Source organism: Protomyctophum parallelum, assembly GCF_964188405.1.
Source record: "Protomyctophum parallelum genome assembly, chromosome: 13".
In the NCBI taxonomy this organism is placed as follows: domain Eukaryota; kingdom Metazoa; phylum Chordata; class Actinopteri; order Myctophiformes; family Myctophidae; genus Protomyctophum; species Protomyctophum parallelum.
In genome coordinates, this window is record NC_139708.1 from 20,222,066 (window position 1) to 20,248,755 (window position 26,690).

The window sequence follows — 26,690 nt, forward strand, 5'->3', positions numbered from 1 at the left end:
TCACATAGTAGAAGGTCTGAGTTTCAACATGAAGGGAATTAATATGCAGCATATTGAGATGACATTCGTATTTCAGAATATGTGCATAAAAGATATTCCGTTATGCTTCGGAAGCAAGTATAGTCCCTACCCAACATTTCCTGCCCAACGCCTACAATATCTAGAAGAATGATAATATGATCTCACGTCACTTCTCTTAAACTAGTTGTTGATGGAACAATTTGTTCCATCAACAACTGTGAGTGAGAGAAAGTGAAGGTCGTTCAGCAGCGAATGGGAAACGCATCAGTAAGAAGAACGGCGAACACATTTCTGCTAAGTTTCCAAATAGTGTTTTAAAAAGGACAGGTTAATGTAACTTAAAGACACATTGTCCTTACTGAGTTTTTTTTTTCTTTCTTTCTTGTCTTTCTAGTCTTATTCCACAGAACCACAATGAGACCCCTCCCTCACCCCTACCATGAGTTTGGCGTTCACTTGCAAAGCAAGGGCCTGTAAACCCGCCTATGCGGGGGTTTTATTGTGTATGAAAATGAAACCACAAGCTGTTGCCAGACATTATTAGGGATTTGTTGTTCCTCCTGACACCAATGTTAAAAAAACCGGTTTGTGTCTTGTGTCACTTTTGTGTCTGTTGCATTTACTAACCCCCAACTTCTCTTTCAGGGCCACATGAACCTACCCCCAGACAAACTGAAGCTTTTAAGTCAGTATGACAACGATAAGAAATGGGAGCTGGTTTGTGATCAGGTACAGTAGAGCCTGATTTCTACATCCTCTTCAGTCTGAGCTTGTTGTAGATGGACTATTTTAGGCATGTGTATCGCACACCTAAAATAATACAAATAAGCATGAGAGTGTGAGAGTTTCACGTTTACAACTTTATACAATGAACAGATTAGCTCAGCAGTATTATTTTCCAGTCTTCTCTTGAGGCACTGTGATGGCTAGTTTTACATTACATTAGTATATATATATACACAGTATATAATCCCAAAACGTTGGTGTGTAATGCATAGCTCCATGCAAAATACAAGTCATGATTTTGTAGGAAGTCACTGTAGTGTGTATATACTAACAACTTATTTGTTTTTTGTTTTTGTACATTGTATTTTTGTTTGCTAATGGTACATGATTCCAAGGTTGTGGCTCTTTCGGAGCGGGAACCTTGGGGCTGGGATGGGTAACATGTGCCTTTTTGTATGCTCTTGTTTTTTTGACTCATTTTGAACAAAAAGAGTCACTGTAGCTTAGACCCATGGACCTTGTGGCGGCAGCGGATGTCTGAGGATTTGTGGCTTAAACAGTTTAAGAGAACACACTGCTGTTACGTCACACATGTACTGTTACAGCACTGGTTCCCAATCACTGGGTTGATTTGTGGTTCGGGGACACATTTGTATGGTCACTTTTATTTTTTTTGTTTCCAACATTTTTGTTTCTAATTTCAAGACATTTTCAAAAAACATTCCCCAAAAAAGCCAAATTAAAAACAAAATTCAAAGATTTTTCACAACGCGGCACTTCGCGGCGTGTTGTGAGCTTGTAGATCTGCTATTTTCACTAGTTTCATTGGGTCCCGGGCAAACGTCTCATTTCTTTTTTGGGTCACAAGCTGCCTGAAGAAGGTCAGTAGACTGAAAGCTTGCAAAAATAAATCCTTTGATTGTGCACAGATCTGAGTGTGCAGAGCTCCCCTTTATTTTTTTTTCATTATCCCTTTGTGACTCCAGCACCTCACTTTTCAGCAGATGAGCTGTGGTTCTTTTTACATTTGGGTCACAAGCTAAAACGTTTGGGAACCACTGCTTTACAGGGTCACATCATCTCACTGATTCCCTCCTCCACTTTGATTGTCTGTCCACCTGTCCCATGTAGGAACGCTTCCAAGTGAAGAACCCTCCTTCCATCTATCTGACAAAGATCAAGAGCTACTACCAGGACCAAGGCGGGGTGCCACGCAGGGTTGGTATTCAGAATCCCTCTCCTGTTGTGTTCATTCTTTTTTGTATTATGTAGATTATGTAGAAATTCATGATCATTAACATAAACAGTCCTCTATATCATGGTTAAGAAGAAACACCCACACCACCAAGACAAAAAGAAATGAAACACTTTAACTGTAACATTAGTAATGCAATAACTGTAACATTAGTAATGCAATTCATATGTTGCCTGAATTGATAGACATGTCTACATTGTCTACAGTACATTGTCTACAACTTTAAATAATAATATCATGACAACTCAATAAAAATATCTAAATAATTACATATTACCTATTTGATTTCAATTATAAGCAATACATTACTTCCCTGCAGAATGATGTCTTATATTACTTTCCCAATGCTTTAAAAAAACACCATAAAAACAAGTAGAGAAGGACTTGGCATAATAATAAATGGAAGAGAGTAGGCCGAATGGAATAGAGACAATTTACAATTTACAATTTAGGCATTTAGCAGACGCTCTTAATCCAGAGCGACTTACATTTAAGCAAGAACAAAAGCATGGGAATACATCACATAAAAGCATCTATCATGAAACATGCGTAAGCTAAGAAGGTAACAGTGGAATATCTATATGATGAAACTATACATACACTATACATAATAAAACTATACATATTCACTACTATGCTATACATATGTACTATGGCGTGCTATGACTATATACAATACAATTATAGTGCTGTCTACATAACATGCTATAAGTCTGTGTCAAATGCTATCTAAGCCAACAGAAATGCTATCTAAGGGGTTAGGGTAAGTGCTATGGGCCATGATGGAGTCTGAAAAGGTGGGTTTTCAGGCTACGGCGGAAGATTGGGAGTGATGCTGCAGTTCTGACTGCAATGGGAAGTGCATTCCACAGTTTTGGAGCCAGAAGGGAGAAGAGTTTGGGACGTGTGGAGCGTTGTCCCGGCGTTTTTAGTGAGGGTACTTCCAGTTTCCCTGCGTTGGCTGATCTGAGTGCGCGGGAGGGTTTGTAGGGTTCAATCATACTTGTAAGATATGGGGGAGCCATACCTTTGGTTGCTTTGAATGCCAGCATCAGAGTTTTGTATTCTGTGCGGGCAGACAAGCGCCACAATAATGGTATTGGTATTTATATACAAATTTAGCAGCCTAAAATTCAATGAAACAATCAAAGTAATTCCACAGTCACTCTAATGCCTTATAGATGCTTTCTTTCACTCATTCTAGTTCAGGAAGCGTGACCAAGATGCCACCCAGATCCTTAAAGACTTGGAGATATCCCTTCGCACCAATCACATTGGGTAAGCGCCAAAAAGCCTCATTTAAGCTTTGACAAAGTGTCACGGACGCCATGTGTTGCTCAACAACGGATTTACAGCTGTGACACAGCCTTAGGTGTTTTCCTGGTGTCTAGCTGAACAAGAACACATTCTTTTCATAGAAGTGTATTATTCAATTGAACTTTATTAGCAGACTCAGGTCCATAGGGATACATACACGGGGTTAACATACAGAGATACAACAGGCAATAAAAATCATAAAAGAATGTAAAACCAAAACATAACTTGCATAACTTAACCCACAGGCAGAACATACAGGCATTTTAGCCAGTGTACCCTTAATCTTGATGTATAACGTGAACAGCTCACTGAGGGGCTTGAAAGCGCTACAATGATACTGTTTGTTGACACATCCAGCCTTTTCATAAACTTAAACATTAGATTTCTTAGGAGTGCTTTAAAAGTCCTCACTCCAGCAGTGACAAACATCTGGCATCTGAGTGTTCATGGCATCATTATATGCAACTTGCAACCTGTGCATGCTAGATTTTTTATAACATGACCACAGATGTGCAGTATAAAGCGGTGTGCAGTATGCCTTGAACGAGGACACTTTCACTTTGGTGGAACAATGACAGAACTTTCGGGCAATAGTGTTTGCTTGAGCATACAGCTTCCGACATTGTCCGTATATATCATCATCATCAGTCATTTTATATATAAATAGTCACGACTCACGAGTGACTTTGGCTGTCCTTAATCCATTCCTCTTTCTGTTTTTCCATCACATTTGATTGTAGGTGGGCCCAGGAGTTTCTCAATGAGCAGAACAATGGCTTGGATGTTTTGGTGGAGTACCTGTCACATGCACAGAGCGACTCCTCGTGAGTGGATATTGGCCTCTGACATCATGGCAAAGTCAGAGCCATTTAGAGAGAGAGTTATGACATAGACTCGCAATAATATTCAATAATCTTTTGCAACAAAACTAATTATGATTTGGAATTCGCTTCTGTGTGCTCAGACATGATACCAAGAACAAGACAAATGTGTTTTATTTTTTACGATGCATAAACCATGTGAACTTATCGTAACTCTTTCAAGTGATCTGGTCAAAGTGCCAAAAGTACATAAATTGAGCATTTGTGTTGTGAATGAAAGTATATCTTATATACAATTTTTTTTCACCATAGGTTTGATGTTGACTCAGTTGAAAATGGTGGCACAATATCAGACAGAGGAAAGCTGTCACTGGAGGACTTGCATAAGAGTGTCAGCAGCCCCCAGCAGATGACCAGAGCCCGTGCCCTCACTCTAAGGTAGGAACCTTAGAGTGATGGGAACCTAAGATGGGAACATACATGTTCAGAAATGGACTGTATTTTGTCGAAGTGTCCTTGAGGAAGACACCGGACCCCTAATGGGCTCTATGAACACACGTCACACACACCATTTTGGAAAGAACTTGGGCCCCTTCACAGGTGTCACCGATGATACTATTGTTTTTGATATTTTAGTTTTTAAGTAGTCTATGTGGGGTTTCCAGGTGAGTTTATTGTCCTAGGAATCATGATTGACAATAAACCCCATCATAGACATAGAAACTAAAATATCAAAAACAATAGCAATCCTATATAAAATGAAAGACATCATTAATTCAAAATCACTCCAGACACTATCCAATTAGTGACTATGCATGCACCTCATGGTACCACAGCACCTCAAAGACCCATCCCAAAACAAACTCGTCAGGCTACTACGGTACTTGTGCCAGAACCCACCTCACCTCTCCCCTTTTTGATAGGCTGCAATGGCTTAGGGTTGACGACCGAGTACAGCAACTTCTACCCCCCGCTAGCCCCTCCTACACAGGTTTAATGTTTGTCTTATATGACTCCCTGTGCAGGTTTGTATTGATGTCCATATGATACCCACCACTGCCTCGTTTACAAATCACTCAATTGGCTGGAGCCTAAAGCAAAACGGCAACTACACTGGTATCTCTTCATTTTTAAATGCATTTATTTTAGGTGCCCTGAAGCAGTACCTGACTCAGTCTACCTCGACATATCCACTAAGACATTGGTTCCCAACCTTTTTATACTGAAGTACCACCTCAGAAAATATTTGGCTCTCCAAGTACCGCCATAATAACTGATGTTAAAATACAGGAGCGTATACCTGCCCTTTTTGTTCCATTCCTAAGCCAATAATGCTGCTGCTCTGACAAAACTGTCTAATCACTAATCAGCACAACTGATGATGTTTCTAATGTGATGAATCCGTTCTCAAATCTTCTATTAATTAACGGCTAGGTGTGCTGTCATGCTCATTTCAGCACAGTTGGATAGCTTTTTTTCAACCAATGGCTTGGTCAGAAGAAATTCCGGTAGTAATATATATATCATTCCACTTTTGTCTCCTTTTTTGGGTGACTCCTCTGAGTACCACCAGAAGAGGGCTCAAGTACCATTAGTGGTACTAGTACCAGTGGTTGGGAACCTCTGCACTAAGACATCTACAATACCCGTACTTTAAAATCCCCAAAATCTCCAGTGTGGTTGGGCGGAGTCCTTTCTGCTACAAAGCCCCATTTGATTGGAACAATCTCCCTCTATCTCTTAGATCCATCTCATCATTTAGTCGTTTCAGGACTTCCTTATATTCACATCTAGAGTGTATGCTTTATTGTATTTATTTTGTCTGTTTATGGGTCCCTCTTGAAAATGAGATGCTGCATCTCAAGGGGCTGTAAATAAAAATAATAAAAATCAGAAATCAGAAATCTTTAGAACTGCACTCTGTCAAGTGACTACTTGCGCTTTGCACACAAGTAGACCATAAATGACCTACTAGTGCGCAAGTACTGTCAACCGCTACGAACCTTCAAATCTCTGGCTCGCAATGGCGACGTAATAAAGATGGGTTTCAGATTACATATACATGTATGAATTATGTAATTTGTAAGTTGATTAGCGGTATACTGTGGTTACTCGGGTTGTTTGATGCGTATCTCCGTAGCTGCGTATGACGTAATGAAGATATGTACCAATGCCAGCTTATAACCGGCTCTCGATGGTGACGTAATGATATGTTTCAGTGTCGCGTGGATTAAAGGTAATGCCCCTATACATGTATGTAATCTGAAATACCATATATACAAATTAATCATTACGTCATACGCACGCACATACACCGGACAAACAACATTACTTGCGTGTTCTGCTTGCGCAAGTAATGTAAGGAAAACTTACGCCATCATGTGCCTCATTACGTCATATTGTCTCTTTATTGTTAATGGCATTTAATGTTTGTGTTGGCACCGTTTGTTTTACATCACCATTACATCATCCAATCAACATGAGTTAGACTTTAATAGCGCCACTCACTTCACACGGGTGTGATTTTTCAATACTGTACACAAATTGTTTTTCCCAAAAAATGTTTTAACTATGTTTTCCATTTTTTTTCATAGAAGTGTATTTGTACGTCTTTAAATGTTCTGATGAATTGAAAGTGGATCCCAAAAAAAGACTTGTTTACACAAGTCTTAGTTCTTTTGTAGCAGTTTTTGTATTGACTTGGTGCTTTTGTTTCTACAAACTGTAAATCAAAATTTGTAATCAATCATCTGACATGTCACCTTTGCAGGCTAGGCACTCTGACACACAGGATCCATATTAAGAAGCCACATTCAGCCAACCAGCGGGATGATGTGCACGTGTGCATCATGTGTCTGAGAGCCATCATGAACTATCAGGTACTCATCCTGCCCTTTGCTTCTTGTGCACGCACGCACGCACGTAACAGTGTTAGACAGTTGATGGGCACCTAAAGGTACATATAGCAGCTTCCCCTCCACACAGACAAACTGCCTATAACAGCTGAAACAGAGCAATAAAAGTTGTTTGGCTTTGCTCTTTCTCATGCCAGCGATGTTCAGGCTTGAACTGATGGTCAGTTTATATACATGTCCCAGGCTTCCAAATATTAGTATGGAGAGTCTATCTTTTTTTCTTTTTTAAATTACAATTTTATTTATACATTTTCAGGTTTAAAGACAAGACATACTTAACAAACAATCACATCATATACACACACAAACCCTTCCCACCCCCCCACCCCCATTCAAAGGAAAAAAAGAAAAAAAAAAGAATAATAATACATTTAGCACAGAAACAAAAACAAAACGTACACAAATGAAAATAATATTATACAATAGATATGGAGAGTCTATCTGTACCCGAAGTTTGTTATGATTCTAAGTAACGGTTAGCACTTTGAATGCTTCTTGAAAAGCCTTGTCCATGTACAAATCAGAAACCTTCTAGAATCAGTGTCTTGTAACTGGTGTCAACAAAAACAACAGGTGTATAATTAAACCATTCTGGTAACACACACACACACACACACACACACACACACACACACCGCATATCTACAAGCTTACAATATGTTTTGATGTGATTCATTCAATCAATCAATCTTTATTTCAGACTACATGGTTCATAACAATTAACAATACAGGGGACAATGCAACAGAAATTAAAAACGGCAACAAAAACATAATACAAAAATCTAAAAAACATACAGATACTCTCTCCAGTGTTTTCAGAAACCGGAAGAGTACCTGATGCTGCTCCTCTTAGGCATGGTCAAACCTGCAACATATTATATTTACCTTTACTGTAGCTGCACAAGTGGGCAGTACACAGTGGCGTACATTAAGCTTTAAAAGGGGCTATCTTGACATCATCAGTACACATACAAAATTTGAGAACATGTTGGCTTATGTACAATTTACAAAGCTGTCTCTGTACATCATCATCATCACTGAGGTCATCCCTAATGATGTGACCCAGATATCTGACCCTGTCTACGACATTGAACACCTTGTTGGCCAGATAAAAAGAGAGGATGTTGCCTTCCGATCTGAATGCATTGTGATCTTCTATTCTTAGAAATCTGTCTTAAGTGCTAAAACACTCATTTCTCCTTTTCTTGCAGTCTGGCTTTAACCTGGTGATGACTCATCCGCGCTGTGTCAATGAGATCACCCTCAGTCTCAACAGCAAGAATGGCAGGTACGTACATAAATGCGTGCGTCCATATCTTAGTCAGAGTTCTCAAATTCTGCCCGACCCTGCCCGAACCCGACACAACCCGACGTTGTCGGGTCTACTACCCCATAAAATGTTACATTTCAACTGTCCCTAGCAGCCGAACGGTAAGACCAACGGAAGTGGATGTGTTGGATGCAGCCCAAAGTGAACTTTACTACGTTATCTAGTTTGTAGCTGTCCGACCTTCCTAGCCCGTGTGATTAAAGAAAAACGGCAACAATGGCCAAAACTCAATCTGAAAATCGGCAATCTAAAATTGGGGGAAAGTGTCTGTTTTCAATGTGTTTTGGCCATTATCTCTAGTTCAGGGATGTCAAACTCAAATACACGGTGGGCCAAAATAAAGAAATTGGTAGAAGTCGAGGGCCGGACTGTGTTTCAACACACGGGCACCGCGGTCAGGAGGACGTCCCAAACGGCAAACAGCAAAAAAGTAAATGCATTTAAAACTGAAAATGCATTATTATTATTAAGCTCAGTTTCTTGTTCTATGATCCTGGACTTGTAGTATTATGGTGGTCCGTGCAATAATATACCAGAGGGCCAGTTCTAATACTAATTCAATATCATCCCGCGGGCCAAAGATAATTCATTCACGGGCCTGATTTGGCCCCCGGGCCTTGAGTTTGACATATATGCTCTAGTTCAATCTGCTCAGTTCAAAGCTTGTTGGATGCGTGACTTTGAGGACATTAAGTGCATAATGAGAACTCTAATTTATACTCCATCCTCTGTGACAGAACTAAGGCGCTGGTGTTGGAGTTGCTGGCTGCCGTGTGTCTGGTGAGAGGAGGCCACGACATCATTCTCTCTGCTTTTGACAACTTCAGAGAGGTGAGGCGTCATCGTCATATGGTCTATAATTGCATCACATCTGTTCATTTGTGCTATTTCTTTCCAAACTTCCCTTCTCTGACTACTCGTCCTCTGACTGCAGCCTGAGTCATACTTAGGGCCGATTCATACTCCTATTTTAGAGCCGAATAAAAGTCGGTTCGGCGCTGTAAAGCCTACAATTTGACGTCATTTGAGGTTCGGGGGGGCGGGTACCGTCCTAAAGTCGGCTCTTCGGTGCTACTGAAAATTTCTGACGAGCCGAAATCATTTCGGCACTACAGCCCCGAAACAGCGGTAAAATAGGAGTATGAATCGACCCTTAGTTGTGTGCGGGTGTGGGTGTCGCCCACCGAAAATAGGCGATCAACAAGCTTGCGACGCAATGCGATGTGAGCTTGCATATCTGCTTGTTTCCGGTGCGCAACCAAGTATAAATCGGGCTTAACACGATGCGTTAACTTCCTGGCACAATATATCCAATACATACTCTTATTTAGAAAGAGCAGAGCTGTGTGCACACACAGGTCGTAGAGCAATAGCTCTAAATGTAAACTCACTAACCCAGCAGGCCTGTATTGGAGTTTTTGGCTTTTCTGCCTTTATTGATAGTTTCAAGTGAAGATAGACAGGAAAGAGGGAGAGAGAGAAGGGGAGAGACACGCAGCCACGCAACACGCTGTCCGGACAAAGCCTATATGTGGCATGCGCCTGGACCACTTGGCCAGCGGGCGCCAATCTGTATACTGTTGTGCAACTGAAGCATATATCAGTGAGCCAGGATATCTGTTTGATCATGGAAGACCAGATTTACATTCATCAGGATATCTGTTTGATGGAAGACCAGGTTTACATTCATGGCAGGTGTAAAAAGTATGAGAAGAAAAGGGTCCCGCACACTGTCTTTCACTTATAGAGTAGTAGTTTTATTAGATGACAACCGGTCTAAACGACCTTCATCAGGTATCTGGAGTAAAAAGTATACAAGTTTGAGAAGCAGAAGCCAGGCATCTGGGTTCCTTATGCCCCCCTGTGGTTTATCAATGTTAATGCATGTTTTCTTTTTTGGTAAACCTTAAAAGCCCTATTCCACACCGCCTCGGTACCAGGCTTTCATTTCCACATGTCCGAAGTGGTTTACATCGTCAGAAAAAACAATTTCTTATCAATTCAATGTTGATATCAAGTCTCACCCACAAAAGGGCCATAAAGGACTTTTATAGTACCTCAAACTTGGCTAAACTCATTTAGCATTACAGGGCTGTTAAGTATGCCAATAGAGCGTCGCAGTCCCTCCCCCTTGAGAGACCCGGAAAATAATTCCCCGTTCATTTTCCTCATAGACTTTAAAAAAAATATGTATTTAAAGACGTTGTGACAAATCATGACAATAAACACAATGTTTTGGGCTGATCAAATAATTAGAAGGAAAAAAAGGCAGGATACAACACTTTTTGTTTTGTTTTTCTTCTTACAAATTATTTGATCGGCCCTAAACATTGTTTGTTGTCTGCTTTGTCCGCGGCGTAAACGTCTTTAAATAAATACTTTCCGAAAAGTCTATGAGGAACGAATTTGTTACATTTTTTGCTAGAAACAGGACTGTTTCAAATATGAGTGACTGATGGTGTAAAGTTGTAAACTATACAGAGACGCCTCCCCGCCAATATCGCGGAGACAGATAGTGTATGAGACGATTTTAAGATGACCCTATGTTATTCTCCATAGAGAAATTACAAACCAGGGGATGGATGAGCGAGTGGCATCAAGACTTCGGCCCTCTATATGCCTGTAGAATCAATCCATCATTAATATGCCAATATGACGCAAAACACCCAAATCTCCACAGCACTGTGAGAACAATGGCTCCAGAGGACCCTTTGGTCTAGTCCACTCTGATTGAACTGAGGTTTTTATTTGTTCGTTTTGGTAACCCATTTGATTTGCCCATACATTAATTGCAATGTAAATATTGTACCCCTAGTTTTTGCCATAATGTTGTCTATAACACGGTGTAGGCAATTCTAGAATGAAGTGTGTGCTTCTGTGCAAACTGTATAGCATAGATTAGAATGCACAGCCTGGTGTTATGAGACCAGAGGAGGAAGGGATCAACGTCAGGCGGCCGTTGTTGCATTCTAATGTACACATCAATGAGGTTTAGTATCATAAATACACACTTTTCAATAGGCTACACATTGATTCTGAGTATCTGAAATGGTTTCAATGCTCAGTAGTTATTTGTCGGTATCGTTCGTTCTCCACTTTTCCTCGTCTCCGCCTAGAGGAACTCGCACTCACGCACCGATGATCAATTGAGCAATAATGTTCTACAATTTACAATTTAGGCATTTAGCAGACGCTCTTAATCCAGAGCGATTTACATGAAGCAATAACAAAAGCATGGCGTACATCACATATATAAAAAGTAGTTATCATGAATCATGTATAAACTAAGAACGTAACAATGGAGTAACTATGTAAACTATACATACTATATAATATATTATACATGTGTACTATAAAGTGCTATGACTACATAAAATGCAATTCTAGTGCTGTCTACGTAACAAGCTATAAGTCTGTTTAAAATACTATCTGTTCTGTGCCCTCTTCACTTATTTCTGTCTAGTAGCCTCCTAGACCCTAGACTACAGGTAGATACAATTCTCTGCAACACACGTTGCGTGTGGTGCTCACATGTCGGCGTGTGTGTGACACACACACACACACACACACTGCTTGAGAAAGCAGCGCTTGCAACACTAACTTCCTGTTAGTCTGGCAGTCCCATGCTGGTTTGTTGTTCAATGAGAGGCTGATTAAAGACATGCTGTATATCAGGTGATTACGTTTGTCTTTGATGATGAGGTGAGTGTTGTAATTACACTACAACTGAGTTGCGTGCAATACAGTACTTCACACTGGTTTTCAGTGAGTGCCGATCTGAATACCAGATGTTTGCTTGCTTTTAGATATATGCAGAGTGCAAAAACAAATGAGGACTTTCATGGGTTGGCTTCAGAAATGAACTCACAAAAGAACATGGAGTGGACTTTCTTTTTAACACATTCTCTTTCTCAGGTGAGCAGAGAGAAGAACCGCTTTGAGAAGCTGATGGATTACTTCGCCAATGACGACAGCAACATTGACTTCATGGTACGTGATCAACATTAATGTGTATGATTAGGCCACGGACCACAAGATCTTTATCTCTGGGATCCCATGATTCTGTCTGATATTTTGTCCTTTGGTCCATTATTCTTTATATAGCAGACATAGCGATAATGCCATTCTTGAACAATCTCTCGTTTTTATTTGAACGTTTAAGGGCCGATTCATACTCCTATTTTAGAGCCGAATAAAAGTCGGTTCGGCGCTGTAAAGCCTACAATTTGACGTCATTTGAGGTTCGGGGGGGCGGGTACCGTCCTAAAGTCGGCTCTTCGGTGCTACTGAAAATTTCTGACGAGCCGAAATCATTTCGGCACTACAGCGCCGAAACAGCGGTAAAATAGGAGTATGAATAGGCCCTAAAGCTTCCCCCTCCAGGACATTAAGAAGAACCACTGGTCTAGATAATGGCTGACACTTTTGCCAATGAAAAAAGGAGGGATGGTATCCTCGGGGGTACAAGCAGTTAAGCCTAATTTCATGTAATCTGTGTCACTGTTTGACACGGACAAGTGATTTTTATGTGTAAAACATGATGTGCCTTTTGCTTAAACGCAAGTTGTTATCGCTGTGCGACTCTGGTACATCAGGTATTCGAATGCATTATTAAAAATGTCAATGTCCTGAGTTCGAATCCCCAGTTTGGAACCAGTGTTGCATGACTCCTCGTCCATCTATGTCTTCCTGCCTGTCTCCACTGTCCTGTTCAATACCAACGAGGCACAGATAATGCCTTGAAAATAATTTGCTTACAAATGTGTACCGTACATCTCACCAGGTGGCCTGCATGCAGTTCATAAACATCGTGGTCCACTCGGTGGAGAACATGAACTTCCGTGTCCATCTCCAGTACGAGTTCTCTCACCTCGGCCTAGACCAGTATCTGGAGGTAAGCTGATGCTTGATTGTGATTGTGATTTCCACTCTTGGGGCTGATTTCACACCGAGTCAATTTGATTCAAACTGTTCCCGGATACGATATTGCCTGGTCCCCACTGGCCATGATTCACATTGGCCTTGATTCTTCCTCACCCGAGTATACACTTCATTCAACTGTATTCAGTGCTTTCACATTGCATCGATCCGTACACTTCGATCGGTCCCGAGACTCATTACTTGTGTGTGTGTGTGTGTGTGTGTGTGTGTGTGTGTGCGTGCATCAGACTCTGTCGCTGACGGAGAGCGAGAAGCTCCAGGTGCAGATCCAGGCGTACCTGGACAACGTGCTGGACGTTGGAGCTCTGCTGGAGGATGCAGAGAACAGAGGGCCGGTGCTCGACCACGTCAACCAGCTGCAGGAGCACAACGCACAGGTTAGCCCCCGGCCGGCATGCACGCAGAGGAGGTCCCGCTCATGCTCGGACGTGTGCAGGAGTTGATTTTGATTTAGTTTAAGTCATCTATTATTTTGAATAATCTTTTTAAGGCTCTGAACCCCTAATTGCTCCTGATGTGCAGGTTGGTGCCTTGCATGGTTTCCTCCGCCATCGGTGTGTGTGGATGTAAATAATGCACAATAAATCCATGTAAAGCGCATTGGATGAAAGCGCTATATAAATGTACCATTTACCATGTAGTCAACAAAATATTTTTATAGTTTATTAGACATTATGTAAAAACAGCAACAGAGTACAGTCGTAACACTGAGGGCTCTATTTTTGTCCATGCTAAACCCCTTATCCCTAAACTACTTTGCCTTTTCTTTTAATATTTTGTATAGTTAAAATAGCCAATTTACAAGCTCACAATGTGTCGATGTAGATCGGCTAGTTGAACTATTCAAAAATGTTTTCAAAATAGTAAAGAAAAGGCAAAGAAGTTTAGGGATAAAGGGTATAGCTGAGCATGGACAAAAATAGAGCCCTTAGTCTAAAAGGGATAGACAAGAAAAAATCAACATCATTTCAGGAAGAAAGTAAAAACTGTATGGTCGTGAGCCGCATGGCGTTGTAAACTGTATGGTCGTGAGCCGCATGGCGTTGTAAACTGTATGGTCGTGAGCCGCATGGCGTTGTAAACTGTATGGTCGTGAGCCGCATGGCGTTGCACATCAAAAACAGCGGATCTACAAGCTCACCCGTTGTGAGCTCGTAGATCGGCAATCCGCGGCGCACACACGGCCAAGTCTATAAATCTGGCATTAGAGTCCCTGGTCTGTCCATAATATAACCGAGCCTTTATGTAAATGTCATTAAAATCCTGCGGGACTCTTTCTTATATTATGTGCTGTTCTAGCTGAGCGAGAGGCTGCAGGAGGCTGAGACTCTGACTGCAGAGAGAGCCGCTGAGCTGGAGACTCAGCTCATGCAGCGCACCAAGGAGAACGGCCTGCTCAAGGTGAGTACCACCGCGCTGTACTGCCTCGTGTGGACCAACTCCGCGTGTACAGCCTGATGAACTCAAAACCACTTAAAGGGTAAGACCACTTTTTTGAGGTTTGGGTTGTGTAGTTACTTTGCCATGATGCAACTCCAAATGTGGACAAGAAATAAAAAATAACTGCTCCAGTGATTAGAAATTGATAATTCAAAATTTGCTCCTCATTGACTTACATTGTATCTAAAACAGCTCTCAAAGTCACTCTTTTAGTATGTAAACAAACACAAACAATGTTGATTCAGACAATATAGAGCATCACCAAAACTCATGCTGTTTTATTTTTTCATAAAAATGTTTTCTTCCTGTTGATTTTACTATTTGAAGATCTGGATCCAGATCCACGGATCCAGTCCGGGTTTTCTTCCCAATAAAATGGACAAATCAACAGGAAGAAAACATTTTTATGAAAAAATAAAACAGCATGAGTTTTGGTGATGCTCTATATTGTCTGAATCAACATTGTTTGTGTTTGTTTACATACTAAAAGAGTGACTTTGAGAGCTGTTTTAGCTACAATGTAAGTCAATGAGGAGCAAATTTTGAATTATCAATTTCTAATCACTGGAGCAGTTATTTTTTATTTCTTGTCCACATTTGGAGTTGCATCATGGCAAAGTAACTACACAACCCAAACCTTAAAAAAGTGGTCTTACCCTTTAAAACCCCGCCGGCATCCACGTTCTGCGGGGAACATTGCCCAAAATAGCCGATCTACGCTATTTTGGGCTAAGACATTTAGTGTGACAGAAAAAAAGAACCCGCGAGTACAGGGCCAAAGCTGTTTTTTTTTTTAAGTAATACATTTATTTAAAAAATGAATTTATGATGTGTCTTTTTAAATGGCGTATACTAGAGTACTTATAATGTGCTTATATAATGCTCATTTTATATAGTCTTTGGTATGACCAGACCGGGGATTGAACACAGACCTAGTAGTATCGGGGCGGACGCTGTAACCACAAAGCCACTGAGCTGGTAATTAATGGAGGGAGTATTCAGAATTTCCAGAATAGCCTTTATATCTCGCTGAGATATTGTGTGCGTGACTTTTACATCACATCTTTTTTTTTCCATCCCCGTCAGAGCTTTATAAATGGCATTCTAAATCCATCCCCACCGCTGTGTGTGTGTGTGTGTGTGTGTGTGTGTGTGTGTGTGTGTGTGTGTGTGTGTGTGTGTGTGTGTGTGTGTGTGTGTGTGTGTGTGTGTGTGTGTGTGTGTGTGTGTGTGTGTGTGTGTGTGTGTGTGTGTGTGTGTGTGTGTGTGTGTGTGTGTGTGTGTGTGTGTGTGTGTGTGTGTGTGTGTGTGTGTGTGTGTGTGTGTGTGTGTGTGTGTGTGTGCGTGCGCGCCTCCTTAACACAGGAAAGCCTGCGGGAGTACAGCTCTCAGGTCGGCTCCCTGCAGCAGAGGGAGCGAGAGAGAGAGCTCGACAGGGAGCGGGAGAAGGACCGGGAGCGTCGCGTGAGCCACACGGAGCTGGAGCAGAAGGTCCAGGAGCTGCAGGACAAGGGGCTGCTCCGCCTGGGTCGCTCCCCCTCCGGGGGCCTGGACCTCCAGGTGGTCCCCGTCACCGTGGTGGAGTATGTCCCCACGGCCGCCGCCGCCGCGGCCTCCGACCCCCTGCAGCCCGACATGCCCGATTCCGCTTCTTCACCGTCACCGCCCGTCCTCCCTGCTGCCACCGCTCCACCTCCACCTCCTCCTCCTCCTCTGCCTGGTGGTCCAGGAGGGATGACTGCTGCTGCTTCTACTCCTCCACCACCACCACCACCTCCTCCCTCACTGGGTTCTTCTGTTCCCGTTCCTCCTCCTCCTCCCCCGCCTGGATGTTCGCCCCCGCCCCCTCCTCCTCCTCCCCCGCCTGGCTTATTTGGACCCCCACCCCCTCCCGGAGTGCCACCCCCACCCGGACCCCCACCTCCCCCCGGAGCGCCACCCCCACCCGGACCCCCACCTCCCCCCGGAGCGCCACCTGCCCCGGGCAGTGAACCCGGTAAAGAGACTGGCTGAGGACCAGCCCTATGTTATGGAACGTTCATGTACAATCATATAACTAGCCATCATTCCTGAAGGCACTTATCGTTCTTACTATTTAATCATTTTCTTTCAGAAAACTGGAGGATTTAGAATTTTAATTTTGAGGTCAGGCCTAAATGGGTTAATAGATAAACGGATATTCTACTGTTAGACGGATGTTAGGTTCTTAGCTTGCTTATGATTCTTGTATTTGATGTATCACCATGTGGTGTTCTTGCTTACTGTAAATGTCACTGAATTAAGAGCGTCTGTTAAATGCCTACATTGTATTTCTCTCCTCAGCAGCAAAGAAGAGGAAGCCCATTGAGACCAAGTTCAAGATGCCACTGTTAAACTGGCAGGCGTTGAAACCCAACCAGGTGTCGGGCACCGTGTTCAGTGACCTGGATGACGAGCAGGTGTTGGAGGTACGGTGACTCATCATGTCCTCCGTTCTCCAACCGATGATGCAGAGCTCATTCGTTCACTCCCTGCAGCCCGGGTTACTTTCTCTCTCTCACTGTGTGTTTCATTAGGAATTGGACATGGATCTATTTGCAGAGCAGTTCAAGACCAAAGCCCAGGGCACGCCGAAAGCTCTGTCCAAGGTGAGGGTGTCCATGAAGGCGTCGAACAAGACCCCCAGCAAGGTGGCCCTGATCGAGGGCAACAAGGCCAAGAACCTGGCCATCACGCTCCGCAAGGCGCATATGAGCCCAGTGGACATCTGCGCCGCTATAGAGACGTATGCACTGATCTCACTGCTTTTATCATCAACAATAAACACTACAGCTATTATCATTATCACATTATAATTATAAATATGAACTACTTAAACCCCATACACCTCGTTGATCAGGGTACGGACCCCTCCTTCATGAGGTTCGCTAGCCCCTTCCAACGTCTGGCTTTCAGAAACTGCGTCTCACTTCACACGAGTGTGATTTTTGTTTCTCCCTCTACACTGAATCACGTATAACTGATCTACAAGCTCACAACGCTTTGTGACGCAAGGCCTTGTGAGCTTATAGATTTGCTGTTTTTTTCAATGAACGTTTGCGTGTTGTCGTCAAATGTTTGCACGTTATGAATGTGATTTATTAATAATCTGTACATGATTTCACGGATCCTGTATCGTCTGGTCTGTCCAGCTATGACCAGCAGGCTTTGGAGTTGGACTTCCTGGAGCTGCTGGAGCACTTCGTCCCGTCGGACTATGAGCTGAAGCTCCTGCTCAACTACGAGAAGGAGGGCCGTCCCATGGAGGAGCTGTCCGACGAAGACCAGTTCATGATTCGTTTCGGGAAGATCCCTCGCCTGAGCCAGCGAATCAACACCCTCACCTACATGGGAAACTTCCCGGAGACCGTGAAGCGCCTGCAGCCGGTTAGCATCATGTCTGGGATATTGAGGATGGGACACTTTTACTTTGTGTGTGTGTGTGTGTGTGTGTGTGTGTGTGTGTGTGTGTGTGTGTGTGTGTGTGTGTGTGTGTGTGTGTGTGTGTGTGTGTGTGTGTGTGTGTGTGTGTGTGTGTGTGTGTGTGTGTGTGTGTGTGTGTGTGTGTGTGTGTGTGTGTGTGTGTGTGTGTGTGTGACCTAAGATTTGAGGTTTATTTTACAAGCAGAAACGCATTTTATTTATCTCTCATCCACAGCAACTGGACTCCATCATCGCTGCATCCCTGTCCATAAAGTCTTCAGCCAAACTAAAAAAGATGCTAGAAGTGAGTATGGCAGCGAGCACAGCAGGTATAGATGGTGCACTCCTAGCAGTGGGTATGTGTGATGTTCTCCATCTCCTCCGTTGTCCTACAGATCATCCTAGCCTTCGGTAACTACATGAACAGCAGTAAGAGGGGAGCGGCCGGCGGGTTTCGCCTGCAGAGCCTGGACCTGGTCAGTTCCTTCGTTCTTCCTTTAACCCATTTTGGACTGAGGTCGATTAAAATGTCAGTGGTGCTCAACCTTTTTCATGTCAAGGACCCCCAGAATTATCTCTATTGGGCCACGGACCCCCATCTCAAAATATGTAGTTCCAGGGACCCCCCCAGAAGCAAATATTTTAGTTAAATGTTCGCTCTGAAATATATATTCAATGATTTGCGCGACATTTGAACGATCTTTCAAAAATAGCAGACCTACAAGCTCGTAGCGCGCCACTAGCTAATCAATAGCTAGCATCAATAGCTAAAGCATAACATAATGCTTAAAACACCAAAGAGGGTTCCCACCCTTAAATGGGTTAAAACAGTGGTTTTCAACTCTTTTCTTATCAAGGCCCATTATTTATTCTGCATTTGAGCCACGGACCACCATGAGATTTAGCCTTGCAGACCCAAAACAAAAGAATATGTCCACACAAATGGGTCCATTTTGCTTATCAACTCTCCATCATTTAGCTGGGGACCACCTGGGACCCCGTCAATCACTCTTATTATTGTTTTCTTTTTCTTTTTTCTTCAGTTGTTGGAGACAAAGTCCACGGACCGCTCCCAGACTCTCCTTCACTTCATCTGCAGCATAGTCCAGGAGAAATACCCTGACCTCATCTCTTTTCACTCAGAGCTTCACTTTTTGGACAAGGCTGCTCTAGGTAAAATAGACTTAGTGCTTTTCAAACGTTTTGTTACTCAATGCACCAATGGGGCAAGTCAAAGTCTAAAGTCACAGCACCTGTATTCGTTGTGAAAATAGCCTATTTAAAATGTGTGTGAAAGTCATGTAAATATGGATGCCAGGTTGAAGGTGGTCAAAACTCTATTTTTACTATAGGATTGTATAGTATAGAATTTGCCTCTGTGCTCAGTGTGCTGTTAAATGTTGGGAAAGGAGTGAGTGTACACTATCTACATATAGTCGATTAAAATATAATTTATAAATGTGTAATAAAAATGTCACAATATACCAAGACTCGTCCACTAAAGTAGACATGCCAGTAAAACCCTGATTTAACCACGTGAACCCCAATCTGGGAACCCATTAGCAAAAAAAAAGAAAAAACAGTGCCATGTTTTCCTTGGAATTTAACTCTGGATGGCAGGATGTTGCCTGTTTGGTGAGGTCCGCCTTCTGGTGGGGTGCCTATTTTTTCATTGCCACTAACGACAATGTAGCCTATACAGGTTCTGAATACCCCTGCCGACAGATTCATAGCGCAGAATCTGTTCTTTAGTGATTACATGAACCCTAGCATCCTGATTCTGGGCTCACAACACGTGAGCTTGTAGAACAGCTATCTTCTCTATCGATGCACAACGTGTGGACTGGAGGGTTTAAGTGATTGACTTTTATTTGTTTTTATTCTTTGCCAGTCTCCTTGGACGGTATTCTCCAGGACATTCGCTCCTTAGAGCGGGGAATGGAGCTGAGTAAGAAGGAATTCTTGGTGCAGGAAGACAACACGGTGTTGAAGGAGTTCATCAAGACGAACAGTGAACAGTTGGATGCTTTGATCAAAGACAGCAAGAATGCACAGGTTGGTGGTGGGTGGTGGCCTGGTGGGACATGACATAACGTCTTTGAGCAACGCACTTCTCATAAACATAGTGTTTCTCGCTCTCCTCTCACATTCCCTGTTCCTCCTCTAGGAGGCCTATGGCTTTGCGGTGGAGTATTTCGGAGAGAACCCCAAAACCACACAACCCTCAATGTTCTTCCCCACATTCGTCCGCTTTGTGAAGGCCTATAAGGTGAGGATGTGTCCCAACCAGGGGGGCAGTCAGACAGATATTTTGTGAAGCCACTAAGGAAATCGGGACTTCCTGAAAGTTCATATAATGGCCTGTTGTGGTGCTGTCATTGGGCCCAAAAAACCCCATATCTCCATAGAGGTCCATGTATTTGGGCCCAACTTCACCTAGACTGTATTACCTTAATAAACATGGTCATGAATACTTTCTGCTTCCAGTCACTAGTTTAAAGTCTCATTTATCATGTCATGATATTCTTTTTGGAAACTTATGGTTCCATTTATTAAAAAAAATGACCATAAAGTCGAGTATGTTCTGAAGGGCGTGGCTACCGTTACAGTCTATGATCGGGAGCCACCCCCCGTTCGAATCAAAATAAAAACCAACGAAGAAGAAGGGGGGAAGTCCCGCCTCGTTGTCTGGGCCAGCCAATGGGCCAGCTGGGCCCAAACGGATCTAGAAAGATGGCGATTTACAATTCAAGGACTGACAGGCTTCATCTTACGTCCATATCAGACCCGGAGAACGCTTTGTCCATATTTTTGTTGTTCAATGTTCAAAGGCCTCAATCATCGGGTTCCCAAACTTTTTCATGTCAAGGACCCCCAAATTGACACTCATTAGCCTGCGGACACCCATTTGAAAAGATATGCCAAGGACCCCCGTAAGAGAAGATTTTTACGGCTCTAGCAGTGATTCTCTGCGGCGGCAGTGGCTCAGCGGTAGTTGGAACCCGGGCTCCCCCAGAGTCGAAGTGTCCTTGAGCAAGACTCTGAACCCATAATTGCTCCCGATGTGCAGGTTGGTGCCTTGCATGGGTTTCCTCCGGCATCAGTGTGTGAATATAAATGCACCATTTACCATTAAGGACCCCCAGTTTGACATGCGTTAGTCTACGGACCCCCATTTAATGGCATTTCTATCTCTGGGACCCCCAATTTATATTGTAAAATCAATGTTAATTTAACTCTGAGTCTATTTGGTTCCATTTGTACACTCTGAGATACAAACCCATAAGGTTCCATTTGGTTCCACACTATCATTTAGCTGGGGACCCCCTGGAACTCCCTCAAGGACCCCTTGGGGTCCCAGGACTCCACTTTGGGAACCATTGTTCTAGTGTCTTGTTTGTTTTATTTCCCCAGAAAGCAGAACAGGACATTGAGCAGAAAAATAAACTGGAAAGGGAGAGCACTGAGGAAAAGGTTCTCCAAACAACTTCTCCAAACAAGTCTGGGGCACAACAGGTATACATGATCACCCCTTGATACGCTAACGTTTTTGTGTGTGCCCCAATTTCCCACCCTTTTTTCCAATTTTGTCTTCATGCCAATTGCCAACCCTCTTCTGGTTTGCCTTCGGACTGGTTGCTCCTAGGCATGGTATTGAAAACACGTGCCTCTTCCGATACACATTCCACTTCTTTTCATCGCATGGAAAAGTCCCGTTTTTACTTTTCAACAGTCAAATACTGACTTTTCTTAAGGGGGCGCAGTTTTTCCTTTGTCTTGCCAATGGTAAGCCAAACGGGGATCAAAACAGTTAAAGCACGTGGATTAAATGCAACCATAACGCATGTCACTCACCACCTCAATCCTCGGAATATTATGATATTGATTATTTTTCTATAGTATTAGTTGAGAACGAGAGTTTTGCGAAGAAATAAAGTTTTGAAAATGGCCTGTATACAGTATTGTCATCCTATGTTTGAGGTTGATCCTGTATTTTCGATAGATTTCCTGTATACTAATTTTCAGCAACACCCTAGCACAACCAAGCATAAAATGCCTTGTCTTTTAGTTCTACTGGATCTCTTCTCAGATCCCCCCCTAACATTTTTTAATCTAGTCTAGCGTATACTGCAGACTTGGTATAGAGCCCAGGGGTACCCCAGTCAGCTAACTAACTTTTAATTTTTGTCTTACTAGACCGGTGCCCAGCTGTAGAGCACCGAGTTGGTGCCCCACCCACCAGGCTATGCAATACCCGTTGTACCTGTGTCAGAGTACCCGTTCCACCCATCTGTCTGTGTCCCTTTTATGCCCATATATGGATATTTCTGTATCTGTCTCTCTGTGTCACTTTATTCCTATATATGGAGTTCTGTGTCAGGCATGCCCAAATATGAAGGTCCAGAGCCTGGGCAGAGGCTTTTGTGATGGTTCTGGACAACCGGCTATCCGACAAACTCAACACCGGGTTCTCGAGTTATGTGCATTAGACGTACAGACAGACATACAAATAAAAAAAGTATGGTACAAATACCATACAAAAAAATGATGTTTGATACAGCTTTTGTCCCCTAACGTCTCATATTTGCCATTGACAATGAAAGGAGAATATGATTGTGGCAACACAAACATTAAATGCCATTGACAATGAAGGGCAAAGTTACAGCAAATTGGCTAACCAATCGCATGAATTCAGTTGTTCATGAGATGATGGTATCATTGATGATGTATGACGATAAGAGCGCCCCTCACTTCACACGGGTGATTTTTAAGTATGTTGGTACAGTATCCATCTTGTTTGTTTGCAGTCCCCCATGACTCCCAGGATGCCCCAGATGGACCTGATAGCAGAGCTGAAGAAGAGGCAGGTGAAGCCGCAGGTGAAGGACGGAGGTCTGGAGGACATCATCACAGGTTTGTTGTATATCAACTCTTTTTCTTTTGTACACAAACTCTTTTGACAAGTGTCGCTCAAACTGAAACGGTGTACATTCAACGGAACACATTAACCCATTAAGACCCGAGGCTTAAACCAGTAGTTCTCACACTTTTCAAAAATAGCAGACGTACAATATCTCAGTGTGGCACAAAGTGAAATGAAGTGTGGATGGATTAATGATTCATAATCACACACACACACGTTCTCTCTACAACAATGCTATGAGTTCTGCTAGCTCTCCCTCGGTCTAACGTCTAATTTATTTTCCGTTGTACGATAGCGTCTGAAAATCGCAGCTCTACAAGCTCACGATGCAGCGCGGTGCAACGCATTATGAGCTTGTAGATTGGCTGTTTTTAGTTTTTCTGAGTATACTGTAAATCAGAAATATAAGTCAACTTGTCTGTTCTGTCTCAGACCTAAAGAAAGCTCCCTACAGACCGACAGATGGCCGGAGAGCAACGCCACGACAAGATACCTGAGCCCAGACACTTCTACTTGTAATTTGTGCATGGACTTAAGCACACAGAACATGAACAAAAATGGACTGTACATAATATAAAATTTCATACAGTCTGGAGAAGTACCCTTACTGTATTTCCTCCACACAAAACAATGCATTTTATAAAATGACATGATGGAGGAGGTCTCCCCAAGGCTTTGTATGTTAATGTTTTTAGTACTTTATCGTTGATGAATAAAAATGGGTACACCTAGAGGCATTGTTGAGCTACTAAAATGCCACAACTTCAATGTACATTTAATATTTTATATGATCTACAATAGGAAACATAATGCAAGAAACTGAACCGAGACAAGCTTTCAAATGCAAGCAGTCTCAACCTATAATAATACTTATACAATACAACATGAATCAAGAATTGACATTCTGGATCTTGGCCATTGTCCATCAAATTGCACCAAATGAGAATTTCAGTTACGGTAGAAATGTAATATAGAATTATGGATAAATTGTTTTTAAAATAGGTTTGTTTTCATTTGTTATCATTTTGGTGCATCTGTTTTCTGTCTGCAATTAAGTCGCATGGGGCTTTTAAATTTATATATCATGTTGCTGAAACCATGCATCTCCATATTTCATTTTGTTATTTTTTTCATAAATTAATGGTTGAAAGTGGTTACGTCTGTCTGAGGGTTTCTATAAATATTCAACCAATGAAAGCTATTGACACGGGTGTTTAAAATTATTATTACATTAGATCCCTTGGAACACAGGTTATTATTTTTGTTGTTTACTGAAAAGTAATGGTTTTGGACAAACACTGTTTACACTTGACCTGACAGCGGTGATATTATGGGTCTATTTTCTCTATTATTGTGTTCATATATCACACTAGTACTCCACAAACGACCGGATCACTTGGTGTAAAAAGTATGCTATTTCTGTGTTTCCTACGTTTTTAATTATTTCAAAACACTTTCAAAAAACATTTCCAAACAACCAATCTAAGAAATTCCATAAATTCGAAAAACAAATCAAATTTTAAGAAATAGTGAACATAGCCAATCTACAAGCGTGCAACGCTGTGCGAAGCGACGTGTTGTGAGCTTGTAGATCTGCTATTTTCACTAGTTTGGGTCCCGGGCAATCGTCTAATTTCTCTTTTGGGTCTTGAGCTAAAGGTTTTGGGAACCACTGTTCTATACTTGTCACTCCAGACTACTTTTTTCATCACATCAGATCACATTTCTGTGTCACAGTCACAGATACCAACACAATACTTCGTTCTCTACTGTTGTAAACATTGACATGGCACACTTATTTTTCTTTATATCAATCATGAGGAATCATCTATTTGTTTTCAATCACACCTGCATGCGATTGCTTGAAACTATTAACTACAATGCATTGTTCTTGTACAGTATAACATCAGTTTCTACCTGTCATATTTTCTTAATAAAAAAAACGTTTCATGTTGGACAATTTGTTGAACCTGCTAGCCTGGAAGTATTTATCTGTGTTGTCGTACATGTACATCCACACATTCATGTAAAACATGTCAAAATATGTACACAATCAGTGTCACTTCCTTAAGTGAGTATGTGTGTGGGTGGGTCCCTGCCTGGCTGGCTGGGTATGTGTGAGCACGAAAACGTCATTTCTCAACCGTTTCGGACGCGGGGCGGTTCGCCGGAATCGGGCCGGCACTCTGGGTGCGTTCCTGTGGGTTTACTTTTTATTATTCAGCTTACTGTGGAGACACATGCTGGAACGTTTTACTTTGAAATGTTTTGTAGTTTCTGAGTTATCAATGGCAGATTCTGGCACGTCAAAAAATCACTTTCACCTAGAAACTCCATTCACTGCTTCACAGCTTACTGTTGTGCCGTTTCCCAGGAAAAACAATAAAATAAAACAAATAGAATAAGTACAAAACAGAGCTGTTTATCGTAGAATAGGTTGAAGATGGGTGAAGCAAGGGGGGGCCCAGTTCAAATATGACTATTTTGGGGGTACGCGGCCTGAAAAGGTTGAGAACTACTGGTGTAGACTCCGTTGTTCACAGGGCTTCTTGAAAGTGATGATGATGTCTGCTGTACTGTACAGGACTGATATGTGCCATAATGCACACCAAATCCACTGAGTGTTTCTGTTTTTTTTTCTAAATATTTATCCCACGATTTTTGTAACCCTTTTTTTTTCTCCACCCAGTATCAATTGTCTAATGTAATCCTGGGCGCTATACACTCCATCTGCCTATACCTATACTATTACTACCTACCTGTCACAAACTGTAAAGGGCAAGTTCCCCTCCGCTCCACAAGGATACCCCACAATGGATCAGGAAGGACTTGTGGCAGTGCCCCACTGCCTCCCTCACTTCCTCCCCCTCACTTCCTCTCAATAAAGCAGGCCTGGATGCTCACTTGTCCCCTTATCCCCAACCACACAGCCACACCCTTGTTTGCTGTGTGCATGACCAGATGATTCCCTATGCGTCTTTGAACTTGTTTCAATGTAAGTCACCATGATGTGGGTTATATTTAAGACTGATGCATTTGATTTATACTTATATTCTGATTTATATTATGAACTTATACTAGATATGTGGCTAATTATTATTTGAATATGCATAGGAAATGTATAAATATGAACTAAAGGCCATACTCTATAATTTAATGTTTATGTAGAAAGATACTATAACTATTTTATTTCCTTTGTTTATTTATAGAACCATCAAGGCAATCATCACAAGTGTCAATGTCAAAGTTGATCCGAATGTCAACCTTTATCCAGCAAAATAAAACTGGATAATACAAAATCCTGCTTCCTGGTGGTTTGTGGCTCCAGTTGAACTTTATATCCTAACAAAATGGTCCTTCGAGCCGGATACTGAGCCACAACCACACAGTGACCACCTAAAATGGCCGATGCACAGAATGGTGAAGAAGCCCTGTCCACTGAGAGTATACCTGCTACTAGTGTAACAGACTCAACCCAGCTTTTCACAGAAGAAGCCACCCCACAGTCTCAAACTATTACACCTAGTAGTCCAACTATACCTCACCAAACACAAACAGA

General features: G+C 42.3%; 1 protein-coding gene across 2 annotated transcripts in view; it reads left to right on the forward strand.

Annotated features, from left to right (window-relative positions):
- The window catches only part of fmnl1a (formin-like 1a), a 30,336-nt gene extending 5,243 nt beyond the window's left edge, over positions 1 to 25,093 (forward strand). For both annotated transcript variants that reach the window (XM_083780687.1, XM_083780686.1), the window contains 24 exons: positions 667 to 750; positions 1,879 to 1,965; positions 3,207 to 3,280; positions 4,060 to 4,143; positions 4,453 to 4,578; positions 6,911 to 7,019; positions 8,267 to 8,343; positions 9,123 to 9,216; positions 12,301 to 12,375; positions 13,169 to 13,279; positions 13,554 to 13,703; positions 14,626 to 14,727; positions 16,132 to 16,762; positions 17,089 to 17,213; positions 17,322 to 17,530; positions 17,937 to 18,171; positions 18,443 to 18,511; positions 18,603 to 18,683; positions 19,251 to 19,380; positions 20,099 to 20,262; positions 20,375 to 20,476; positions 21,622 to 21,723; positions 23,016 to 23,121; positions 23,564 to 25,093. In XM_083780687.1, coding sequence (XP_083636813.1) covers positions 667 to 750; positions 1,879 to 1,965; positions 3,207 to 3,280; positions 4,060 to 4,143; positions 4,453 to 4,578; positions 6,911 to 7,019; positions 8,267 to 8,343; positions 9,123 to 9,216; positions 12,301 to 12,375; positions 13,169 to 13,279; positions 13,554 to 13,703; positions 14,626 to 14,727; positions 16,132 to 16,762; positions 17,089 to 17,213; positions 17,322 to 17,530; positions 17,937 to 18,171; positions 18,443 to 18,511; positions 18,603 to 18,683; positions 19,251 to 19,380; positions 20,099 to 20,262; positions 20,375 to 20,476; positions 21,622 to 21,723; positions 23,016 to 23,121; positions 23,564 to 23,628 — 3,192 coding nt within the window. In that variant the 3' untranslated portion in view covers positions 23,629 to 25,093. The remainder of the gene's footprint in view (positions 1 to 666; positions 751 to 1,878; positions 1,966 to 3,206; positions 3,281 to 4,059; positions 4,144 to 4,452; positions 4,579 to 6,910; positions 7,020 to 8,266; positions 8,344 to 9,122; positions 9,217 to 12,300; positions 12,376 to 13,168; positions 13,280 to 13,553; positions 13,704 to 14,625; positions 14,728 to 16,131; positions 16,763 to 17,088; positions 17,214 to 17,321; positions 17,531 to 17,936; positions 18,172 to 18,442; positions 18,512 to 18,602; positions 18,684 to 19,250; positions 19,381 to 20,098; positions 20,263 to 20,374; positions 20,477 to 21,621; positions 21,724 to 23,015; positions 23,122 to 23,563) is intronic.
- The last annotated feature ends 1,597 nt before the right edge of the window (positions 25,094 to 26,690 follow it).